The following is a 24,996-nucleotide window of genomic DNA, read 5'->3' as shown; positions in this document are numbered from 1 at the left end:
ATGATTAGTGATGTTTAGCATGTTTCATTGTACCTGTTGGCCATCTGTATATGTTCTTTGGAAATACGTCTATTCAGATCCTCTGCCCATTTATTAATTGGATAGTCATTTTATTGGGTTAAATTAGTTCTTTTTATATTTTGATATTAACCCTTTATTAGATATATAATTTGCAAATATTTTCTTCCATTCAGTAGGATGTCTCTTCATTTTGTTGTAGGTTTGTTTTGTTTTGTTTTTTTGCAGAAGCTTTTTAGTTTGATATAGTCCACCTGTTTATTTTTACTTTTGTTGTCTTTGCTTTTGGTGTCAAGTCCAAAAAATTATCACCAAGACTGATGTCAAGGAGCTTAACATCTATGCTTTCTTCTAGGAGTTTTATGGTTTGAGGTCTCACTTGTAAGCCTTTAATCCATTTGGAGTTAATTTTTGTGTATAGTATAACATAACGGTCAAGTTTTATTCTTTTGCATGTGACTGTCCAGTTTTCTCAGCACCATTTATTGAAGAGAATGTACTTTTCCCCATTATATTCTTGGCTCCTTTGTCATAAATTAATTGACCATATATGCATGGGTTTATTTCTGGCTTCTCTATTCTATTCCATTGATCTATGTGTCTGCTTTTATGCCAATATCATCCTCTTTTGACTACTATAGCTTTGTATTACAGTTTTAAATCAGGAAGTGTGATGCCTCCAGCTTTGTTCTTCTTTCTCAAGATTACTTTGGCTAATCAGGATATTTTGTGGTTCCATACAAATTTTAGGATTGTTTATTCTACTTCTGTGAAAAATGTCATTGGAATTTTGATAGGGATTGCATTGAATATGTAGATTGCTTTTGGTAGTATGGACATCTTAACAATATTAATTCTTCCAATCCATAAGCCATGTATATCTTTCATTTATTTATGTCTTCTTTAATTTCTCTCATTAATATCATAGTTTTCAGTGTACAGGTCTTTCACCTCCTTGGTTAAGTTTATTCCTAGGTCTTTTTGCTGCACTTGTATATGAGATTGTTTTCCTAATTTCTCTTTTAGATCATTATTAGTGTATAGAATGCAAAAGATTTTTGTATATTGATTTTGTATCCTACAACTGTACTGAATTTGTTTATTCTAACAGCTTTTGGGTGGAGTTTCTTAAGGTTTTCTATATATATAATATTATGTCATCTGTAAATATGACTCTTTTACTTCTTCCTTTCTGATTTAAAAGCCTTTTATTACCTTTTCTTGCCTTATTGCTCTGGCTAGACTTCCAATACTGTGCTGAATAAAAGTGGTGAGAGTGGCTATCCTTATCTTGTTCCTGATCTTAGAGAAAAGCTTTCAGCTTTTCACCATTAAGTATGATGTTAGCTGTGGGCATGTCATATATGTCTTTTATTATATTGAGGTGTGTTCCCTCTAACCCCATTTTGTTGAGCATTTTTCATCATAAATGGATGTTGAATTTGTCAAATGGTTTTCTGCATCTATTGAGATGACCGTATGATTTTTATCCTTCATGTTTTTTACTGTGATGTATTACACTGATTGATTTATGCATGTTGAATCATTCTTGCACCCCAGGAATAAATCTCACTTGATCATGGTGTATGATCCTTTTAATGTATTGTTGAATTGTTTGCTAACATTCTGTTGTGAATTTTTTGTGTCTATGTTCATCAAGGATTTTGATCTGTAGTTCTCTTTTCTTGTGATATCCTTGTCTGATTTTGATATCAGGGTAATGCTGGCCTCGTTAAATGAGTTTAGACATTTTCCCCTGTCTTCTATTTTTTGAAAGAATTTGAGAAGTATTGGTATTAATTCTTCTTTAAATGTTTGGTAGAATTCACCAGTGAAGCTCTCTGATTCTGGACTTTTCATTGTTGGGAAGTTTTTGATTACTAGTAATCAGTCCATTCAGATTTTCTATTTCTTTGTCTTGGTAAATCATATGTTTCTAGGAATTTATCCATTTCTTTTAGGTTGTCCAGTTTGTTTGGTATATTTGTTTATAGTAGTCTCTTATGATCCTTTGTATTTTGTGGTATTAATTACAATGTGTCTGTTTCATTTCTGATTTTCTTTATTTGAGTATTCTCTCTTTTTTTTGTTGGTGAGTCTAAAGGTTTGTCAATTTTGTTTATCTTTTCAAAAAACCAGTTCTTAATTTCTTTGATCTTTTCTACTGTCTTTTTAGTCTCTCTCATTTATTTCCACTCTGATATTTGTTATTACCTTCCTTCTACTAACTTTAGGCTTCTTTTGTTCTTTTTTTTCTATTTCTTTTAGGTGTAAAGTTAGGTAGTTTATTTGAGATGATATTTCTTAATGTAGACATGTATTGCTACGAACTCTCACAGAACTACTTCTTAGAACTATCTTTGCTTTGTTGTATTTGTTGTCATTGTATCTGTTGTATTTTTGTTGTGTTGTACTTCCATTTTTATTTATCGCAAAGCATTTTTTAAATTTCTTCTTTGACCCATTGGTTGGTCAGTAGCATATAGTTTAATCTACACATAGCTGTGAATTTCCCAGTTTTCTTCTTGTAATTAATTTCTAGTTTCATACAGTTGTGGTTGGAAAAGATGCATGGTATGATTTCAGTCTTCTTGAACTCATTAAGAGTTGTTTTGTGACTTAACACATGATCTGTCCTGGAGAATGTTCCGTGTACATTTGAGAAAAATGTGTATTCTGTTGCTATTGGGTGGAATGTTCTATATGTTCTAAGTCCATCCTATTTGATGTGTCATTCAAGGCCAATGTTTTCTTTTTTTTTTTTTTTGGCCATGCCACGTGACATGTGGGATCTTAGTTCCCTGACCAGGGATCAAACTCACTCCCCCCGCAGTGGAAGCACGAAGTATTAACCGCTGGGCTGCCAGGGAAGTCCCAAGGCCAATGTTTTCTCATTGATTTTCTGTCTGGATGATCTATTCATTGGTGAAAGTGGGATATTAAAGTCTCCTACTGGGTGCTCTTCGATGGGTGAGTCCTGGGATGGGTGAGTCCATGACAGCCCTTTAAGAACTCTTTCTGAGTTTGCTATAGCCTTGTGGGCCTCATGGATGCAAGCCCTGCTGGCTTTCAAAACTAGATGTTTTGGGAGCTTGTCTCTGATCTGCAGGTCTTAAAAGTTGGGGTGCCATTATGTGGGGTTCAAACCCTTCACTCTTCAGGGAAAAGCTTAGGGATGTGAGCTCCCTCCAAACTGTGTGTGCCCACACTGTGTGAGGTTTATGGCAAGACTGTGTCTCAGCCTCTCCTAGCCATTTCACTATGTTTTTTTTTCTCATTTGCCAGATATGAAGGAATTCCTCACCTAATTTTTTTTATTATTTTCAGAGGAAATTGTTCTGTATGTAGCTGTAGATTTGTTGTGTCCATAGGAAGAGGTGAGTTCAGAATCTTCCTACATCACCATCTTTAATTGGAACTCTGTGTTTGGTCTCCTTGCATCAGCAAAGCCCACCACAGAGGAGGCACTCAATCAAAGCTTGTTGAATAAATAAGCACATAATGGTGTTTTTAACTAACATGTGAAGAAACTATTGTAATTGGTTTTTTGAAGTAGCAAGTTAATTTTTTTCTGTCAGCAATTCTTGATGTGGAATAAAAAGCTTAATTTGGAAATTAATGTTGTTTTTTACCTAAGCCCAGGATATACGGACAAAGTTTGGGAGCTCTTGAGAGAAATATTGCCCGAGTTTAAGCTGTCAGATGAGTCCAGCTCTGAAAGCAAAATAACAGACACAGATGCCAAATTAAAAGAACAAGGAAAAGACATGAAGGATGGGAAAGAAGTGAAAGATGGCAAAGAAATGAAAGATGGCAAGGAATTCAAACCTGAAGTTTCAGCAACAACACTAAAATTACCTGAGAAAAGTGACAGAGTTTTAAAGGGTAAGACATTCTATATCATGATGTTATTCAATATGGGTGTTATATATAAACACTTTATAGTTTAGTCATTGCTTAATTTAATGATTATTTATTGTCATTATATTTATATAAGTGTTGTGAAAACAGTCATGTAATTAAGGTCCTTTCTAAGATATTAGAACTTGCAATGGTGTTTACCATATGTTAATTATTCTACTATATTTTGCTCTCCTTAAAAATCAAAGGCAATTATATATTTTGATGATACTCAATTAATATATTTATTAATATAGAAAAACACATTAAGTTTTCAATTTCCCTTAAACACATCTTTCTTATATGTTATATGTAGAGTGGAAAGGACCAGAATACCAAAGGAGAAAAGTTGTCCTGTTTTCCTTTTCAGGAAGTGTGAAATAGACACAGATTAGATTATGATTTGCAGGTTATTGTAAGGTGAAAGTTAAAATCTGGAAAAAAATTTTTTGAGTTATTTTACAGAGTGTAGGAGCATTTCTTCTTAAGTGGGAAATATATTTAATCATTATTTATTTTATGTTTTCTAAAATATTTCATATAGTCATACATATGAACAATAATGCTTGTATAGTAGAGTTAAATATACTAGAAGATACTCAGCTTTTTTATGTACTGTGATAGCATCTATAATGATCTTTCAAATGTTTATGTTTTATAAGATATTGATATTTTGTCCTTATCTAGATCTTATCAACCAGCATTTCTAACCATATACTGCCCAGAAATAATTACTGTAAATGTTCCTCAAAAATATACAAAAAAATTGTGTGTGTGATATCTGCCTATCATCAGTGCCATTTAAAATGATCTAATGTGCATTAGTTTATAAAAGAAAGCAAAAAAAAAGCCAGTTTAAATTCGTTTTACCCAGTGTATCCTAAATTAATTTGAACCTGGAATCCCTTTCTCATGTATCACAAGTTAACTTCTGTCTATCCATCCCTCCATTTAACAATCCATTCAATATACTACTTGCTGAGAATATCGGTAAGTGTTCCAGGAATTAGTGATAACTTGATGAACAAAATCAGGTGTGGAACTCACTTCCTAGAACTAAGGTTTAGTGAGTGGGACTAACATTAATTTTAAAAATCATAAATACATACCAATACATGAGTCTTGAAGGGAAATACAGGAAACTTTAGGAGTTCATATGAAAGACCTAGTCTGGGGCATCAAAGAAGAATTCCCTAAGGAATTTTGAGCTGTGTTTGCAAAGATGATAGGGATATCTGAAGGAAGATTAAGGACTGAGAAGGGAAGAGCATTCTAGGTAGAGGAGACAGCAGATATAAATATTATGAAGAAGTAGCAGGAATGACAATGATTTGGAAGACCTGGTAGAAGATATGTTTAGCTGGAGGAGAGGATGTGTGGAATAAAGTGGCTTAAGAAGAGCCTGGAGAAGTAGATAGGAGACGATCATGTCAAATCCTCCAGGTCATGTTAAGATGATTGATCTTTACCAAGGAGCAATTGATGGCTAATGAAGAGTTTAGGGTTGAGTCATGATCTATTTCACATTTTCAAAAGGATATTCTCGTTCTCTGAGAAGAAAATAACTTGGTGTGCACATGGGGGTGGAGAGTCAGTGACATGAGTGGACATAGAAAAAACAATTTGGAGACCTTTGCATCAGCTCAGAAAAAACAATTTGGAGACCTTTGCATCAGCTCAGTTCAGAGACAATAGTAGCTTGGCGTAGGGTAATAGGACAGTCATAGTGGAGAGGCAGATAAAGTAAATGATTGAGAGATATTTAAAACGTAAAAAATGGCAGAATGTGGCAAAGATGATGTGTAAAATTCTGACTTCCAAAACTGGATAGATGGTAGTACCTTTTATTGAGAGGGGTAATGCCAAAAGAGGAACGGCTTTATGAGGAGAGATCACAGAATGACTCAGAACATACTGAATTTGACGTGCCTTTAAGAAATCAAGTGTACTTTCATGTCAGGAGTTCCAGGCTGGTGATATACTTTTGGGAATCATTGACAAATGCGTGCCAAATTAAACAATGAATGATATTCCCAAGGAGATGGCGTAAAGTGAGAAGACTAAGAAGCTTAAGACTCAGCCTTAAAGAAGCTAAATATCTGAGAACTGGGTACCAAATAATGAGCTGGCAAAAGAGGTTAAAGGATGACCAGAGAAACAGGAAGACCAGCAGAGCATGTTGCTACTGAAGTCAAAGGAAAAGAGTGTTTTAAGAATCAGGGAGATTGTGTCAAGTAGTGTTGAGAGTTGAAATATGAGGAGAATTCAAGTTTCTCTGCTGGATTTTGTGATATGGAGGTCACTGGGCACTGGTAAGTGATGGGAGTGGAAGACATGTTGGAGAGGTTAAGAAATAAGTGGGAAGTAAGATAATTTATAAACACCCCTGTTAGGAGTTTGTCTGTGAAGAACAGGAGAGCGACAAAGTGGAAGCTGACAGGGAATGTAGGGGACCCGTGAAAGATATTTAAATTTTTACCTGATGAAGAAGTATTTTTAAGTGATTGGGAAGATGCAGTTGAGATGACAGCCATAGTGTAAGTTTCCAGAGAGCCCAGGTGAAGGGATTGGACCAAACCAGGGAGCAAAGTCTCCTCCATCCTAATGGGTGGGCACAGGGCATGGGAGAGGACAGATGCACATTCAGTGGATGAATGGGTTTGATAGGGAGAAGCTGAGGGTTTCTGACAAAAGGCTTCTATTCTCTACAAGCTAAGAGTGAAGTGGAGGTGGAGATGAAGGTTCTCGTTGTTATTTAAAATAGATGTGGCAGAAGCTTGCAGAACTAGAGGAAGGCCATGTCCAGTAGGACTCAGCTGCTACTTTTATTCAGAGGGGTTGGCCAGATGGGTGAAATGACGTGACAGAGGAGCAACAGATTTACTCATGGTATTGGCAAAACCACATTTTGGTAAACATTTTTGCATACTTTCCAAATTTCTATGTGAAAAGTGTGTTTTTCTATTTATAATTTTTATTATATATATATTATATTTTTAAAATTATGAATTCTGAATAGGCATTTAAAGGCTTTTAAAACCCCATTTTAAAATCATACATGAAGTCATATATTATTACCTATAATTAGTTTTAAGGCAAATATTTATAGAAAAGCCACAAAATAAAATTCTGATGTTTTTGGACTTGTTTCCCAATAAAATATCTCATCCTACACTTAAAGTTATAGTTATCTTTGCCTTTGTATCTAACATAGATGTTAAATCTACTATAAAAGCTATGAGATAGATTTACTTTAGAAGCTAAGGAGCAGTACAAGTTGTTAATGTTATAGTTTTCATTTATGCAAATTTAAAAAAAAACAAACAACCTGATCAATGGTGATTACAAGTTTAGCAAATGATGAAAGAATGAATGGCAGAAATTTGAAATTTCTGTTTTAGAATTGGAAGGGATTTATTAGGAAATAAAAAAGCTTAGGGGTAAGTTGAAGGAGAACACGTTTCATAGAAATGTAAATGTGAATGGAAATTCAAATGATGGACGGTTCTGGGTACTGGGTTTTACTACACACAACATGTGGACAATCAGATGTTGGTTTGTGGACATTGGTTCATAGCCAGTTTCCACCAGAAGATATTCTGGAGGCAGAAAGCTGTGTTTCTTGAAATGCAAGCCCCAAGTAAAGAAGATCTAAGAGGGCTCCACATTTAGGAGTCAACTTTAAGCACTTTCTTTGCTGGTTTTTCTTTTTTCTTTTTTAAATGAGAAAATCAGCCTGACACCATGATTTTATATGAATAAATTATATTCAGCTGATCATCTACATTTAACATAAAATTATGTGTAGTCAATAATAAATAATGCTGCATGTCTTTCACAATACATGTCAATTTTCAAAGTTTTGCTTTATTTTGATGTTACTAATTTGAGGTGAGTAGTACTTGGGGAAATTTATGCCTATTGTTTTACATTTAAATAAGTTAAATACTACTACTATTTAACTTTCTTTTCAACACAATGACTTAATAAGCGACATACACTGAGGTTTTGTAGTTAAAAGATTTATTACATTTTTTTAATATGTTGGAAAAGCCGATGCAAAAGACCTTGGAAAGAAGAGGAGTAAAGATGGAGAGAAGGAAAAAGAAAAGGAAAAATCCAAATGGTCTCTTCATGGTTCAAGGCCCTCATCAGACGTACAATATTCTCTACAGTCTCTGTCAGATTGTAAGTTCTCAGTCTCCTAGAATAATAATTATTGCACTTATTTCCTAAAATGCTGGAAAACACTGGAGCATAGAAATGTATTTCCTGTTTAGACATGTCTAAATAAGCTTTTCAAGGTTGCCCATAATTGTTAGGCCCTCAGGATGGTTATGCATAACAGAGCAAGATCCTACATATGAGACAATGTTATCCAAGTTCTTATGGTACAACAGTCACAGAAGTGTTTACATGAAGGAAGATATATAATACTAATAAAAATATATATTATATGTTAGTACACATATTTTTATTATAAAATATATAAATGTATTTATATAAACATATAATTATATATTAATGTGTATTAATATATGTCCTCCTCTGTAAATTTTATATATATGTTGATATATAAAATATATATTTTAAACTTTATAGTCCTAACATTGGATCATCTGTCTTGGTGCTTCCAGAGTGTATATCATAATTCTCAGTTCATGAGAATTTCTTCTTTACATGAAAACATGTTCATTTACCTCCGGCACTATGCTTTATCTAGTTGTTTTTCTTTTCATTTTGTCTTCTTTCTTAATACATTACTGTGCTTTTTTGTGAGAGCATTTTCATAGTTCTGGCTTTGTATTTTTACAGAAACATGTCTGGTGGTTTGGTAGAGAAAATACAAACACTAGTCATTATATTTTTAATTTTATACAAAAACTTGTTTTCTTATAGTGATGCTTTAAGCAATCTTTGTTGATACTGGATGACATAACAGTCCCAAAGTTACTGATAATTATTCATGTTTGTGAGAATGGCTAAACCTTTCTTTGAGTTTCTTTCTTTGTGAAAATGATGGTAACAATGCCTCTTTTTCTACCAAACTCATAGTTAAGTCAACCTCTAGATACAGAATGTGGTTCAAAGTTTGGGCTGTGGAGTAAAATTGCCTGGGTTCAGATCTCTGCTGCATGAAAAATATGTTAGAGAAGGAAAAAATTTCCCTCTACTCTCTCCAGGTTCTTCTAGCTGGTGTAAGAATTAAATTGACATGAGACAGATTAACAGAAGAAAAAGAATAATAATTATGTATGTATGAGGCCTCATAAGAAAAAAGAAACCCAAGGACAAGTTAGGCAATTGAGGCTTATCTACCATCTCAGAGAAAGAAAAGGGGGTCGGGGGTTTGTGACTTCAAAAGGGAGGAAGGCAATTCACCTGGAGATTGAAAAGCAAATGTTTGGTAAACACATGTTGGCTCTACCATGCAGAGGCAGTGGGACACAGAGAGGACTCTTGTCTCTAGGCCCTGCCCTACCACACTTAGCCCATATTCTTTGTAGGTGTCTCTGGTGGTAGTGCTCTTCCTGGACCAGGCCCTTTATCTGAATTCTTTTAGGCAGTTAAGGGGGAGGTAAAAAGAAAGAATTCCTGAGTACTCTGTTCTTAAAAAAAAAAAAAAAAAGCCCAAAATAATCCTCATGACAGAGAGATACATTTTAAGGTGACAAATTTTGCTCCCCTACATATACAAAATTTACTTTGTAAATGTAAAAACATATTTTTACAAGTTGGGCATAGTTCACATCTTAATCCATTTTAGAGTGATCCAGGGTTAACATCTAATTTATATATTGTGGTTCTAAAGATATTATTCTTCAATAAACATATTATCTAGTGCAGTGAAATGTAAGTGCGTGAATTTTTTTTAACATCTTTATTGGAGTATAATTGCTTTACAATGGTGTGTTAGTTTCTGCTTTATAACAAAGTGAATCAGGTATACATATACATATGTTCCCATATCTCTTCCCTCTTGCGTCTCCCTCCCTCCCACCCTCCCTATCCCACCCCTCTAGTTGGTCACAAAGCACCGAGCCGACCTCCCTGTGCTATGTGGCTGCTTCCCACTAGCTATCTATTTTACGTTTGATAGTGTATATATGTCCATGCCACTCTCTCACTTTGTCACAGCTTACCCTTCCCCCTCCCCGTGTCCTCAAGTCCATTCTCTAGTAGGTCTGTGTCTTTATTCCCGTCTTGCCCCTAGGTTCTTCATGACCTTTATTTTTTTTTTCCTTAGATTCCATATATATGTGTTAGCAAACGGTATTTGTCTTTCTCTTTCTGACTTACTTCACTCTGTATGACAGACTCTACGTCCATCTACTGCACTACAAATAACTCAATTTCATTTCTTTTTATGGCTGAGTAATATTCCATTGTATATATGTGCCACATCTTCTTTATCCATTCATCTGTCGATGGACACTTAGGTTGCTTCCATGTCCTGGCTATTGTAAATAGAGCTGCAATGAACATATTGGTACATGACTCTTTTTGAATTATGGTTTTCTCAGGGTATATGCCCAGTAGTGGGATTGCTGGGTCATATGGTAGTTCTATTTTTAGTTTTTTAAGGAAACTCCATACTGTTCTCCACAGTGGCTGTATCAATTTACATTCCCATCAACAGTGCAAGAGGGTTCCCTTTTCTCCACACCCTCTCCAGCATTTATTGTTTCTAGATTTTTTGATGATGGCCATTCTGACCAGTGTGAGATGGTATCTCATTGTAGTTTTGATTTGCATTTCTCTACTGATTAATGATGTTGAGCATTCTTTCATGTGTTTGTTGGCAATCTGTATATCTTCTTTGGAGAAATGTCTATTGAGATCTTCTGCCCATTTTTGGATTGGGTTGTTTGTTTTTTTCATATTGAGCTGCATGAGCTGCTTGTATATTTTGGAGATTAATCCTTTGTCAGTTGCTTCATTTGCAAATATCTTCTCCCATTCTGAGGGTTGTCTTTTGGTCTTGTTTATGGTTTCCTTTGCTGTGCAAAAGCTTTGAAGTTTCATTAGGTCCCATTTGTTTATTTTTGTTTTTATTTCCATTTCTCTGGGAGGTGGGTCAAAAAGGTTCTTGCTGTGATTTATGTCATAGAGTGTTCTACCTATGTTTTCCTCTGAGAGTTTGATAGTGTCTGCCCTTATATTTAGGTCTTTAATCCATTTTGAGCTTATTTTTTGTGTATGGTGTTAGGGAGTGTTCTAATTTCATACTTTTACATGTAGCTGTCCAGTTTTCCCAGCACCACTTATTGAAGAGGCTGTCTTTTCTCCACTGTATATTCTTGCCTCCTCTGTCAAAGATAAGGTGACCATATGTGCGTGGGTTTATCTCTGGGCTTTCTATCCTGTTCCATTGATCTATATTTCTGCTTTTGTTAAGTGTGTGAATTTTAAAGGAATAAATCAAAACCTTTTAATTAAAAATAAAAACAATAGAGGAAAATAAATTCTATTATTTTGGCCAGAATCTTTAAAGAACAAAAGCATCATGAATCAAATGGGGTAATTTCAGGGGTATTAAGGAACACATGAATAAATATTGATGTTCAGGAGCAAATCTACAGGCATTAAACATTCCAAACTAAGTTACCTTCTTAGTTTCCATTTTTCATGGGAGGATTAATTTATTTATGTTTTCTTTCTATTTGAAATGACACAGAAACTCTCAGAATTCCTTAAATTCAAAATAAAGATTCTATGAAAGCTAAGTTACATTGACAGATAGCTAGAGTGAGTTTATGTAATAAGTGTTTTACAATGAAGTAAAATGATTTCTTAATGAATTATATGGTACTATTGTGAAGGTAAAACTGATAAGACATTCTATAAAATAGATGTACATTTGAGATTTAACATTTATTATATGCATGCAGAGTTATTTACCTATATTTCATCAGCAAAGATAAGTTCATTAAGGAATTTGAACAGTCTACTAAGACCTGCCAGTTCCATTTTGTCTAGAATTTCCATGACGCAGTATGTGTTTGGTTTTACAGGTTCTTCAGCAATACAGTCCCCTCAGGTAGTTGTATATGCTACCTTTACACCTCTCTATTTGTTTGAAAAGAATATCTTTTTATTAGAGAAGATGGTAAGTACTCAAGGCCAAGAAATTCAGTATAATTTATGGTGTGTGTGTGTGTGTGTGTGTGTGTGTGTGTGTGTGTTGTAGTAAAAGGTATATCAGAATTTAATCAAAATTTCATTCCTGAATTTCAGTCCTGTTATCTCTATAATTAGGCACTTAGGTACAGGGACCTGGAACATCCAAAATTTTCTTAGATGACTGCAATAGTTTTAACTACAAAAAAAAAAAAACAAGGATGTAGTCTCATAGATTTTTATCAATTCCTTTCATTGTAAACAAAAGGCATCAAATTATGTATTTCAGTGAGAAGTGTGTAAGCCATTCCTAAGTAATAAATCATCTTTCTATAAACAGGTCATACATATTTTCTTAACCTAAGACAACTTAAATAAATGCATATTGAGGGCTAGAAAACCACTGCTATGAGCTCCTTGTATCTTAAAGTAATACACACAAAAATGTTAATTGCTTTTTTCTTATAAATCTAACAACTTATAGAAAACTTAGAAAATATGGACAAAGATAATAAAATTAAGCTATTCATAGTATAAACACCTAGTCATAGACACTATTAACATTTTGGCGTATACACTTTGACTGTTTTTCTTGTCTGCATATTTTCTATGTGTACATGTGTATAAACGTTTTTACTCAGGGGAATTCTATTTTACTTTCTGTTTCGAAACCAGCTTTTTCACTTGACACTGTATCATTAACATTTTCCCATGATGTGAAATATTTGACAACATAATATTTAACAGTTACATGGGATGCATTGGTTTGCCATAATTTTTTAAGTTATCTTTGGTTCTGGGACATAAAAATTATTTTTCTCCTTCCCTTTTAAAGAGTAAAGCCAGATTACTCTTCAGTCTACTTAGAAAACAGCCTATTGTATTTGTATTGATTCCTAACACTTTGGGGAACTTTTAGACATCCAACACTTTATTGCTAGAATTTTATATGTTCTGAAATCACTACATCAAAGTATGAGAAGACATACTTCCTCCCTCCCTTTCTTCCTCCCTCCCTTTCTTCCTCCCTCCCTTCCTCCCTCCCTCCCTTCCTTCCTCCCTCCCTCCCTTCCTTCCCTGCTTCCTCCCTCCCTCCCTGCCTTCCCTCCTTCCTCCCTTCCTTCCCCCCTTCCTCCCTCTGTCCCTTCCTCCCTCCCTCCCTTCCTTCCTCCCTACCTTCCTCCCTCTCTTCCTCCCTCCCTCCCTTCCTCCCTCCCTTCCTTCCCTGCTTCCTCCCTCCCTCATTTCCTTCCTTCCTTCCTTCCTCCGTTTCACCCTCTCTCTCTCCCGCCCTCCCTCCCTCCCTTCCTACCTCCCACCCTTGCTCCCTTCCTCCATCCCTCCCTTCCTTCCCTCCTCCTTCCCTCCCTTCCTTCCTTCCTTCCTCCCTTCATCCCTCCGTGCCTTCCTTCCCTCCTTCCTCCCTCACTTCCTCCCTCCCTCGCTTCCTCCCTCCCTCCCATCCTCCCTCCCTCCCTCCCTCCCATCCTCCCTCCCTCCCTCTCTTCCCTCCCTCCCTCCTTTCCTCCCTCCCTCCCTCCCTTCCTCCCTCCCTTCCTTCCCTCCTTTCTCCCTCCCGTCCTTCCTTCCTCCCTCCCTCCCTTCCTTCCTCCCTCCCTTCCTTCCCTCCTTCCTCCCTTCCTTCCCCCTTCCTCCCTCCCTGCCTTCCACCGTCCCTCCCTTCCTTCCTCCCTTCCTTCCTCCATTCCTCCCTCCCTTCCTTCCTTCCCTCCTTCCTCCCTCCCTTCCTTCCTTCCCTCCTTCCTCCCTCCCTTCCTTCCTTCCCTCCTTCCTCCCTCCCTTCCTTCCTCCCTCCCTCCCTCCCTCCCTTCCTCCCTCCTTTCCTCCCTCCCTTCCTTTGTCCCTCCCTTCCTTCCTCCCTCCCTCCCTCCTTCCTCTTCCTCCTTTTCCTCCTCCTTCTTTCTTTTTAGATAGGAAGCATTCCTTCCTGTGAAAATCTGTAATATAACAAGGGTAATATTGTCAAGACAACAGAACATAATGTGCCATTATGAATGTAGAGAAAGGGGCAGTGTCTCTGTTTTTATTTCAAAGTTATTTACCTTTAGCCATGGTTAAATCCTAGTGTGCTTCCCAGGCTTCCGAGTCTTCCGAGTTAGGATTTCAGCTGCCTGTGTCAGCCCTGATTTTTTTTTAATCTCCTTACCCAGCCTTGGCCTAGGTGTTGTCTTAGATATTCCAGTAGTCTAATATCATAGACTACAAAAGAACATGAGCCATGCTTTATGGAGTGTCCTGGCCTCACGTATGGGAAGTACTTAAACGCTTCTTAAAACTGAAAAATATAAAGATAGAATTTACATCTTCATTACACAAAGAAGGTGCAAAATAATCCACTTGAACTTTTTGCTGTTCTACTGAAAAATTAACCTGTAAACACAAAATTTTTAATTGAAAAAACAAAGAAACTCTCATGTTTATTCATTAATTCAACAGATGTTTATTGTTTATTAATTGAATTACCCCACATGTCCTAAACAATGAGCTGGGATCTGAGGACACCATGATGAACATGATTAATAAGGACGCTCCCCACAAAGTTTAGAGTCAATGAGAAAGGCAGATGAGCAACAGCAGTAATAAAGTTAGAAGACTCTCATGATAGAGAGTGCCTGGAACATGGTAGATGTAGCATTAAAATAAAATAAAGTTGAATGAGTGACCAAATAAATGAATTAATGAAGGAGTGGATAAATGAGTATTGGACACATAGCAGAAACACATCTTTCTCTCCAGTGGGTGACTAGGGAAGTCTTCCTAAAGGGGGAAAAAAAAATGTTTAAGCAGTGGCTTTAAGATGTTAGCCTGGAAAATAGGAAAAAGTGTGCTTGAAGCAGAGGGAAGCTTATGTGGGAAAGTCTGAAGGTGAAGGAGAACCCACTGGGTTCGAGGGACTACTAGAGGTTGAACAGATTGCAAAGGGAGAAGTGTTAGAGGCAGCTTGAGATGTGGGAGGGAGCCAGGATGTGCAGAGTATTATAAATCCTCCTTTTGGGGGTTGAAATGACTTAAAGGGCCCAGAGTTTCGTAAATGAGCCCAGTGTCTATAACAGTAATGAAATGAACTTCAAGGCTGTAATGAATTGACTACAGCGTTACAGTCTCCTGCTGATTCTTTTACATTATTTATTAGGATGAACACATTCTCCTGGTAAAAAATCAGAATGTAAAGATGATATAATATTTTCAAGCTAAATCTACAGAAAACAAGTTCTGTTCTAGTGGAATTTTGTTAAATGGAGTACACTGCAAAAAATTCTAACCCCAAAGACAATAAGACCAGGCTGTAAAAATAAAGTCAATACTTTTATTTAAAGAATTGGTAAAGAATGCAAGAATAAAAGAAAAAAAAACTTGGGAAGAAACAAAGTGTTAAGAATTACCCCACATTTTCCCCCATCCTCTTTCTCCTGGATCTTCTAAGTGGTTTTAGTTTTATTTAAATGGGTGAGCTGGGAGTTCTAAAAAAGCCTCCCCTATCTACTCAAAATCCTACTTTTAGAATGTCTGAGGTGGGATGGGGTAAGGGAGTGAAAGGGTTTTATGGACAAGGAAACTTCTAGTTTGTCTTACATAATGAATTATTCAAAAATATTTCTTGAAGGCCTATTCAGTATTTCACTACAATGTTTCACTATTCTAAATTTCTCTCTGTCCCTAATTCTAATCTAAGGAAATTTGTGCCCCTTGAACAAAGTTTCTCAATATCAAACTATAACTATTATTAATAGCATTACTTTATGTCATTCAGAAGTATTGTGTAGTATGTTGGAAATAAAACGAAGTAAGAGAAACTGGCTTACATACCTTACATCAAGCTAGTACTCTTGTGGATTATTCAAACAATACAATAGGTGAAAATACCATACTTAATTATTTGACACAATATCTTACATTTTCTAAATGCCTTAAATAGTTTTATTTTCTGATGCTCTGCAGCTCAAAAAAGAAAGCAAACAGACTACAATTGTGATTGCAATTGTAAGAAGGAGTTGAGATGTGTAGACCAAATTTTTGAACAGTAAACTATCTGGGAATTATTCAACTTATAAATACTACTTTGGATATTATTTAAATGTAAATTTTACAGTAATGTATTTTTATTACTATACCGAGACATTAACTTATTGAATAACAGCAATGTATTCTTCCATAAATTCTTATTGGAAAGGGTTCCTTTCAGGTGTTGGGAAACTTCTAAAATTTGACAGAGTTAAAGTTTAGCCTTTATAGCATCTATACAAAAAAGGTTTAGCCTTTATAGCATCTATGAAAAAAAAATTTTAAGCCACTCTAAGGCATAATTCCAGGGGTTTCTGAATTTTTCAGTGAATTGTTAACATTCACAGATGGGATAAAGGGGATGTGGCATTTTCCTCTCCTTTAAATTAGACCTTTTTTTAAAAAAAAACACAAAAACATTGAAGTGCTTTCCTCTTTATTTCACATACTTATAATGCTTTTAAGTGGCTCTACTGGACTTAATAATGCACTGATTAACTCTTTCTTACAATTATTAATTATTACCATCATAATTAATCTCTGGATTCAGGAAGAACTGTTCTAGCTCAGGGATACCCCCGCCTATTTTGTGCCTCAACTATAGATTGAGCTACAGTTTGAGCTATAGAAAAACAGCCCCAACAGCAAGGCATGTTGTAGCTGAGGCAATAATTTAGAATAGGCTAAAAGGTGGGTTTCTGATCCCAATTTAAATGACTGCTTTATAAATTTACATTTTCAAACATTGGTATTTGCATAGAAATCAATGATGCAAAATCACTAGGAAGAAAAATAGTTACTGGCAAAACTGACTTTAAGGTAGTTAATATTTTATTTTACTTTAAATGTTTCAACATTTAGACCGTGAACATGAGAATCCGACTACAGTGTACATTACTTTAACTTTCACATACTTTTTGATTACTTATGGCATATTTCAGCCATCAGTCAGTAACTGAATTTCTACTTAAATCTTATCCTGAATTGTTCCAAAGCCAAGTGGCTTCAGGAGATCTGAACCGTCAAATATGGAAAGCATCTGCCTGGGAAACGACTTGATCTGGCAGGACATAGGGCAGCCTCTACCCTCTGTCCTTCTGTGAAAGCCTCCATTGTCAGGCGTGATCATGAGGATTTCGTGTGGGCGGAGCCTGAGGACACTGTAGACAAGGCAACCGCTTACCCTCATGGACCTGACGCCTAAAGGCAGTGGGTTTTTTTGAACACTATGTAGCAATTGCTGGTGCTTAAAAAACAAACTAACAAAGACTTTACATGTTAAGGACTGCATCAAAGCTTTAACCTATAAAAATAGTAGTTGATTAATTTTGGACCAAAACTGATACACTAAGACTTCTGCAATCTCATAGAATCTTAAACTCTTAGAACTGAGAAGTGGCTTCTGGTTCTAGTCTCTCATTTTGTAAATAAGGAAAGGGGGCCCCAGATAACTTAAAAGCTGGAAAGAAATACAAAGAGTAATAGTGCTTATGTTAAGGGATGTAGAAATACGGGTGGTTATTTTTTTTCTTATTATCACTATGTCTCTCTAGTGGTGATAGTATTTTTATAATGACAAAAAGTATTATCTTAAGTGCATGAAGCAAATACAAGAATCCTTTTAAATCTGCCTTCTGCCTTTTAGGCTGATTCTGCTGAGAAGCTTAGGGAATATGGGCTTTCCCATACCTGTAGCCATCCTGTGCTGGTGACAAGAACTAGGTCTTGCCCCCTTATAGCACCACCAAAACTACCTCCTATACCTCCGTGGAAACTCCTTCGTCAAAAAAAGGAAACTGTTATAACAGATGAAGCTCAAGGTATGAATAAATCTTATTAACATTTCTCTCTATGAAGTTCTAATAGTTTCATTTGTAATGAGATACATATCAAGGCAAACAACTCAACATTACAGTTAAAACCTTCATTTAATTTTATGTCCGAATTTTATGTCTTTAAAGGATTAATTCTGCACATCTCAGACGCCAAGCAGTTTGGTTTTCATGTCTAAACTGGCCAGATATATAAAGGCCATTCTTGGGGTGATGGCATTGTGATTATAACTGTGATAAAAAAGTGGTTTGTAGTAAATAACATAGAAGGTTAAATAGCATATACGTTAGACCACTGGTGTGAATTTCTAACATGGGCATCATTCTACAGTGCCCTGTAGGACATAATCTTTGAATTGACTGATTTCTGTTTGAAACTCCTATAGGAATAGGACTTTTACCCTGGGCTGGTTCCTGTGTCAGTGCTGTCATGTAGCCACAGTGAATGGCAGTAGTGCTCAGAAATACACAGGTTCACACAGGTTGAGAATGGGGCAGGGAGACTGTTCCCACCTTGTTCTTATTCTCACCTTTTATTTCTAAATTCCTCATAATCCATGTCTAATTCTTCGCTCCTTCAATCATTTTCTCGACAAGTCTTCATTTTTACTCCTTTTTCCATGAGCACCACGTTTGAATGGAAGAGAGACCAAGATGGCGAGAGAAGAAATGAGCGAGACCATAAATGAAAAATCAGAAGGAGAGGGGATTAGAAAAGAAAAATAATTAAAAAATTATGGCTTAGAGGAATAACTTAATTTGTTTATATTAATTCAACATGAACATATGGCCTTTCCGTAGCTAGTTTATACTTGCGATTTTTAATGAAGGGTGATAGAGAATTGTGGTGCTATGGTCTACATATGTGTATGTGTGTATATATATTTCCCATTCCGAAAAGTTTAAATTATCTTTGTTCAAAACCAGCTTTTTTTGTTATCTTTTTTGTGTTCATTTCCTTGCTTTCGCATTTTCTTCCTTTGTCTTTTCCAATACCTCAGTATCTTCTAATTGTATCCATCCAGTAACAGGTCATCACATTCTAGAAGTTATTGCATTAGGGTTCACAGGCGTGTCCTTGAATGAACAATGAAGACAAAGCCATGATGAACATACCTAGTGCCAGTTTACTAAAGGCATCCCCGAGAAGCATATAAATAAGCTTTAAGTGGTTGGGCTCATGAACCATGGCTTGTACCCTTATTGATGGTGCTTGCTGTGGCTTCTGCTACCAATTCAAGTGTTGCTGATCCTTCAGTGCAGGGGAGAGGAACCATATCTCAGTCGCAGGGTAATACGTAAGTCTCGTTGGTACTCAGGATCCTAAAACCGCATTAGCCACAGAGATTGGAGTATTCACCTGTTCCTTGCCTCCTACTTCCAACCATAATTTACACGTTTTTAAGATATAAATAACAACTGTTAACCATGTAATTTTCCTCACATTTGCTTTCTGCCTACGTTTAAACAACCAGTACAGCTGGTGGCAAAGATTTTCTAGCACAACATGTTTTATCCTGGCCAGAAAAGAACAAAGATTAAAGAAATACCTGGTTTAGATATACAGGAGAAATGGTCAGTTCATCTTTTTTTTTTATTAGACTTGTCTGCCTCTCTCCCTCCTGCTTGATTATTTCAGTTACTTCCTTACATTCCTTGAGTTTCTGCAACAGGCTGCTTGTGCCACCAAAGTGCCAACTGTTGCTTTGGATTCCAAGAACTTTCCAGTTTCCTCCCTCCCTCCTTCCCTTCCCTCCTTCCTTCCTATCTTCTTCTGTCTTTCCAACCAAAGATCAGCATTCACATGATGCTTGAAAGAAAATCTTTTACTACTGAATGCTATATTTTAGTTAAATGCATAGAGCCACACAACCGTTCTTCATTCAGAACATCAGGAATAGCTGAATGAAAGGAAAAATATTGAACATTCAGCTACTTCCTGATTTTGATATTGACTGTTGTGTAATTCTGTGTAATTTGATAGCTCCATTGTAAGCTGGGAAAGAAAACCTACGGATTGATGGGATTCCATAACTGCAGTGTCCTGCTTTGAGGCTCACCACATCATTGTCTTTCTTCTCTCTATTGGATTTAATATTTAAAGTGAAATTAAGAGGAAACAGAGAGAGAGAGAGAGAGATCAATATAGAGGTTATCACAGAACAAGCACAGAGAAGTCATGTGCACTGTGTCATAGTCTCACTTCTCTTCGTCCTGTGGTCATCCTTTCTACTGCTATAGGAGCTTATTTAAAACAATTATACCTAATGTTTAATTTCAATGTTCACCGTGTTAGTGCATGGGTTGTGTGCTATATCCATTGAGAATTTACATCTGTGTCAGCTTCAGATGTCTTTAGGAATACCCACAACATTTTTCTTGACTACTGCTTTCTTTTCTACTTATGAACTTTACTTTGTTACATTTTCTGTTCTTCCACTATCTCCATGTATTAGTCCACATTTTTTTCATGTCTTGAGCAATTGTGTTGTAGAGGTTAACTAAAAGAACACATTTTTAGCAAAAGACTTTTATAGAAAGTCTTTTGTGTATGTGAAATAGCAGCAAATGCCAAGTAATAACTCTAGAAGACATTGCTGACTTTCTCCCTTGAGACTTCATTGTTTCACGTTGTAAATCTGGAAAGCAACTGAGAAGTAGACTAAAGAAATCTCATATTGGTAGGATCTATAAAGTCCTTTTTAATACAAAACTTTATGTATCGTAGTACATTTCTATTTAACTCTATTGAAGTTTGCTGGGTAAATAGTTAATCTAATCAGTACTGCATTAAATGTCAAATTTTACATATAATCTTGGAAAATTTTTAAAAAGTACATCACACTACCTTTTTCTTTTTAGAATTAGTAGTAAAGAAGCCTGACCAGTTTCTTGAGATTTCAAGTCCGTTTCTGAATTATAGAATGACTCCATTTACAATCCCAACAGAAACGTAAGTATAGAACATTCTTTCCCATGAATTCATCTTGTTAACAGATGAAGCATTTTGTGATTTGTGCAGTTAAAAATGTATCCCTTGGTGACAAATGTATGAAAGTTTGTGTCAATGCACTGATCATAGGAAAATAAAATTTTTAGGTACTATTTCACAGTAATAAACAGTTAAGATAAATTTTGAATTGGTCGAAATGAGGCCTAAATATGTCTGGCTTTACAGTTTTGGCTTCTGTTTCAGAACAACACAGTATTTTGTTATACTTTAAAAATTAGCACTGGGGAATGTTTCTGGTTATTACCTGATAATTAAATCACAAGATCAAATGATTGTCATAAAAACCTGGGAGATGAAGTCTGTCACTCTTAGAGGAGAAAAAAAGAGCTAACTAAATACAACAGCAAAGACAATGAAGAAGAAAAAGGAGGAAGGGGAGGAAGAATCCAAATTTACTAATATTTGAATGTGACAATAGGGGTAGAAATAAAAATTATCATCCTGGGTCTAACATTTTTAATGAGTTCACAGTGGTGAAAAGGAAGTCCACAGATAGCAATAATGAGAAGGAATAGTGGGTGATACGATTATTACCACTAAAAGTGTGGTGATTTGTTATGAAGCAATTGACAACTAACACATGAATATATACATAATCAAGGATTATCAAAACTATTCTTTAAATTTGTGCAGTTAAATGTACTTCAATAATCCCTCAAAGTTGTAAAATATAAAAATAAATACTAGTATTTAAAATGGTTAAAAAAAAATAGGGATTCTAGAACCAAGGAATGTAATGACTGAAATTTTAGAATTCAGTGGATGTGTTTAATCACAGATAAGATACAGCAAAAAAAAGACAATTAGCAAAGTGGAAAATAGGTCAAAAGATAATATCCAGACTGAAGTATGGTGACCAAAAAAAAAAAAATGAGGAAAAGTATAATAAAAGACATGTAAGAAAAGTTGAAAAAGACCAACATACTTGCAAGTGGGTCTCAGAAGTAGAGGAGAGTTTGGGGATAATCATGAAATCAAAATATAATGGCCAAAATTATCCCAAAAGTTAAGAAAAATCAAGTCAAGATTCAGCAAGTTCTGAAAAAAAGTCAAGTAATGTAAATGCGGAGAAAACTGCAGCTAGATAATCATAGTAAAACCATAGACAAACATAATACAATAATATATAGATATAAAGCAAAAGAAATACTGCAAAAAAATCAGCATGGATAAATGTCACACACAAACATATTAGACCAAAGAAATCTGGTATAAAAAGTATATAGTTTAATTATTCTATTAATATAGATTTTAAAAAGAAAAGAAAAAGCAACATATGGCGTTGGAAGTCTTGATAGTGGTTACCTGTGGCGAGGAGTGCTAGCTGTGATTGGGAAGCACGTCTGGCAGGGTTTGTGGAGTGCTGGTAATATTAGTATCTCTTGATCTGAATCTGAATATCTCTTGATCTGATATGGCCATATTTACTTGGTGATTTTTCAGCAAGTTTTACATTTATGATGTGTGTACTTTTTTGAATTTTTTTTAAACTTTACTAGAACATCATTAAAATTTTTGAATGGCTTATAGGTCACAAATATAATGACAATTAGATGTGTTTCATCCTCCTCTTGGATATATTAAAATCCACGATAAGAATATAAGCTGATGGGGCTTCCCTGGTGGTGCAGTGGTTGAGAATCTGCCTGCTAATGCAGGGGACACGGGTTCGAGCCCTGGTCTGGGAGGATCCCACATGCCGCGGAGCAACTAGGCCCGTGAGCCACAACTGCTTAGCCTGCGCGTCTGGAGCCTGTGCTTCGCAGCAAGAAAGGCTGCAATAGTGAGAGGCCCACGCACCACGATGAAGAGTGGCCCCCGCTTGCCACAACTAGAGAAAGCCCTCGCACAGAAACGAAGACCCAACACAGCAAAAATAAATAAATTAATTAATAAACTCCTACCCACAACATCTTAAAAAAAAAAAAAAGAATATAAGCTGATGAATAAAAGCAATCAAAATTTAGATCAGAATTCTGTTCATTGTACTGTCCTACTTTTAGAGCTTCTTTACATCATATCCTGTTAATTTAAATTTTATGGACTCTAGTTAAGTTGAAAATATTAGAAACATTATTCAAATGTTTTAACTTAAGGCTCCTGCAGTTCTATGCATCAACGATTAAACACTGAAAAGTGGGTGAAGAGGGACCCCCTAGGCAGCACTAGTAGACAAACACGGCATTTAGCCATGTCAAGCTTTATAAACAGAAGAAACAATTTGCTGCTTCTTTGGTTTTAAAAATTTGTTCTGTTATGTATTTGCAAATCTAGTTTTCCTCAAACTTTCATTTTAACTTATAAAAAATCTTATTTTATACATAAATTATTAATTTCTATAAAAGTTTTAAATAAATTTAGTTAGCTGAATTTGAACATTTTAAATTGCATTTACAACTGTACTATATATTATTTTTGCTTTAAGTAATTCTTGAAAAGCCAAAAATCATCATAAATAAAATCCTGCCAATTATATAAATCATCATTAAAAGTTCAAATAATCAAAATGTTTTTTGGTAACCTTGGTTTTTCCTATGTACACTACTGGTTTTTACAAACCAAAATTTTCTTATACCTATAACTTAATTATAAACCTAAAATTAAATATAAAGCTACACATTGTATAGCCTAATTTGTTGGATTATGTAACATGCTACACTTCTTTCACCTGTTACAAATACAAAATACCACATAAAGACAGAATTTTCTTAAACTTAACATAAAAATACTAATGCTTTATACTTTTTCCAATTAATTTTATAGTTAGTGTTATCCACTAAGATGATGATTTTACCATATTCCAAATAACTTCTGATTATCTCTTAGCTTACTGAGATTGCATATTACTCAAATATTTTGCGGACTGTATGAACCAGAGCTGCATACCACCAGGACAAATTTTCTCAGGATTCAAACTGTCACACGCAGGCTTCTAGAATCCCTATGCCAAGAGAGACCACAAATGCGTTGGTTTCATAACCTGAACTTCCGACATTGACTCTCTTACTTAATTTTCGTATGCTTTCTTTCAGCGTTTTTACCTAATTAAGTTGCATGAAATTCTTTAACCCAGGTCTAGGTGACTTCAACACTTGATTGGATTCAATCAAGTGATTGGATTCAGTGAACTAATCTATCCACTGCTTGAACCTGTTATGAATTCCCTAGTATATCCATTTTATCTGGCAGAGCCCAAAGCAAAAATATGTGAATGGCATTTCCTTGCACCTGACTGTTGGACAGAGTTCTCAGGTCAGCATAAGAGCAAGCCGGTTTTTTGGCCAGCCTTGGAGAATGAGTGCTACACAATTGCCTTTCCTTGGAACACTGTCACTGTAGTAACAACATGCCCGGTTTGCCCAGTCCTGGCTCCTGGCCTTGTTTTAGAGAATCAGAGCCTCACAGATATGTTTGTGCTACCCTCTAGTGGCAGTTTCAGAGACACTTAGCTTGAGGTGAACCAAGTTTTACAGAACACTAGCAAGGAAAAATCCAAAAGTATGGGAAGTTCTGTATACATGAAATTTAATACTATCTTTGAAAGACCTAATATATTTGTACTATAACAAATATCTTTTTATTGTACCCATAAACTTCTAGCTGTGGCAACACTGATTTGGGGTCATGTCAGCAATAACTTGAAAGAAAATACTGTACGCTTGGGTAGCTAGTATAAATATCACAGTTGTAAACGTAAGGGCTCAACATGCATCATTAAATTTTTGACTCTAAGCCCTATTTCACTGCTACATTACTCTGATACTTAATTAAATCACTTCTAAATGCCAGGTTCCTATGTGTTCTGATCATCAACATTCAAAGATGGCCACCATAGCTTTAAAATAAATAGCGTTCCAGAAAAGTTTTACACCATTGCAGTGACTGATAGAGAATATTGCTCCAGTAGTATATATAGCAATTAAATATTTTTTAACATGAAGCAAAAGAAATTACTGGTTGTAAAGTAATGAGAATGATAAAATGAAAAAAATCAGAACTTCCTATTGTTGACCAAACATCACTATGCAACGGAATATTATTCAGCCATTCAAAAAGAAGGAAATCTTGCCATTTTTGTGACAACATAGA

At 35.5% G+C, this 24,996-nt stretch overlaps 1 protein-coding gene and 1 long non-coding RNA gene across 6 annotated transcripts in view; one reads left to right on the top strand and one right to left on the bottom strand.

Moving 5' to 3' along the window:
- The window catches only part of LOC117196520 (uncharacterized), a 194,841-nt gene that overhangs the window by 21,555 nt on the left and 148,290 nt on the right, over positions 1–24,996 (bottom strand). Inside the window, exons 7-9 of the long non-coding RNA XR_007470555.1 lie at positions 18,425–18,506; positions 14,103–14,335; positions 11,528–12,238 (exon numbers count right to left, since the gene is read on the bottom strand). This is a non-coding gene — a long non-coding RNA (uncharacterized LOC117196520). The remainder of the gene's footprint in view (positions 1–11,527; positions 12,239–14,102; positions 14,336–18,424; positions 18,507–24,996) is intronic.
- ADGB (androglobin) overlaps positions 1–24,996 on the top strand; it is a 134,475-nt gene that overhangs the window by 27,463 nt on the left and 82,016 nt on the right. For 4 of the 5 annotated variants that reach the window (XM_033405334.2, XM_033405325.2, XM_033405343.2 and 1 more), the window contains exons 6-10: positions 3,656–3,903; positions 7,972–8,106; positions 11,934–12,028; positions 17,708–17,882; positions 20,757–20,847. In XM_033405334.2, coding sequence (XP_033261225.1) covers positions 3,656–3,903; positions 7,972–8,106; positions 11,934–12,028; positions 17,708–17,882; positions 20,757–20,847 — 744 coding nt within the window. The remainder of the gene's footprint in view (positions 1–3,655; positions 3,904–7,971; positions 8,107–11,933; positions 12,029–17,707; positions 17,883–20,756; positions 20,848–24,996) is intronic. The other variant, XM_033405350.2, reaches the window with a different exon arrangement.

The sequence above is a fragment of the Orcinus orca genome, chromosome 12 (assembly GCF_937001465.1).
Source record: "Orcinus orca chromosome 12, mOrcOrc1.1, whole genome shotgun sequence".
Taxonomy (NCBI): Eukaryota; Metazoa; Chordata; class Mammalia; order Artiodactyla; family Delphinidae; genus Orcinus; species Orcinus orca.
The sequence above is the reverse complement of the archived record's forward strand: the minus strand, read 5'-3'. Positions and strand labels throughout refer to the sequence as shown.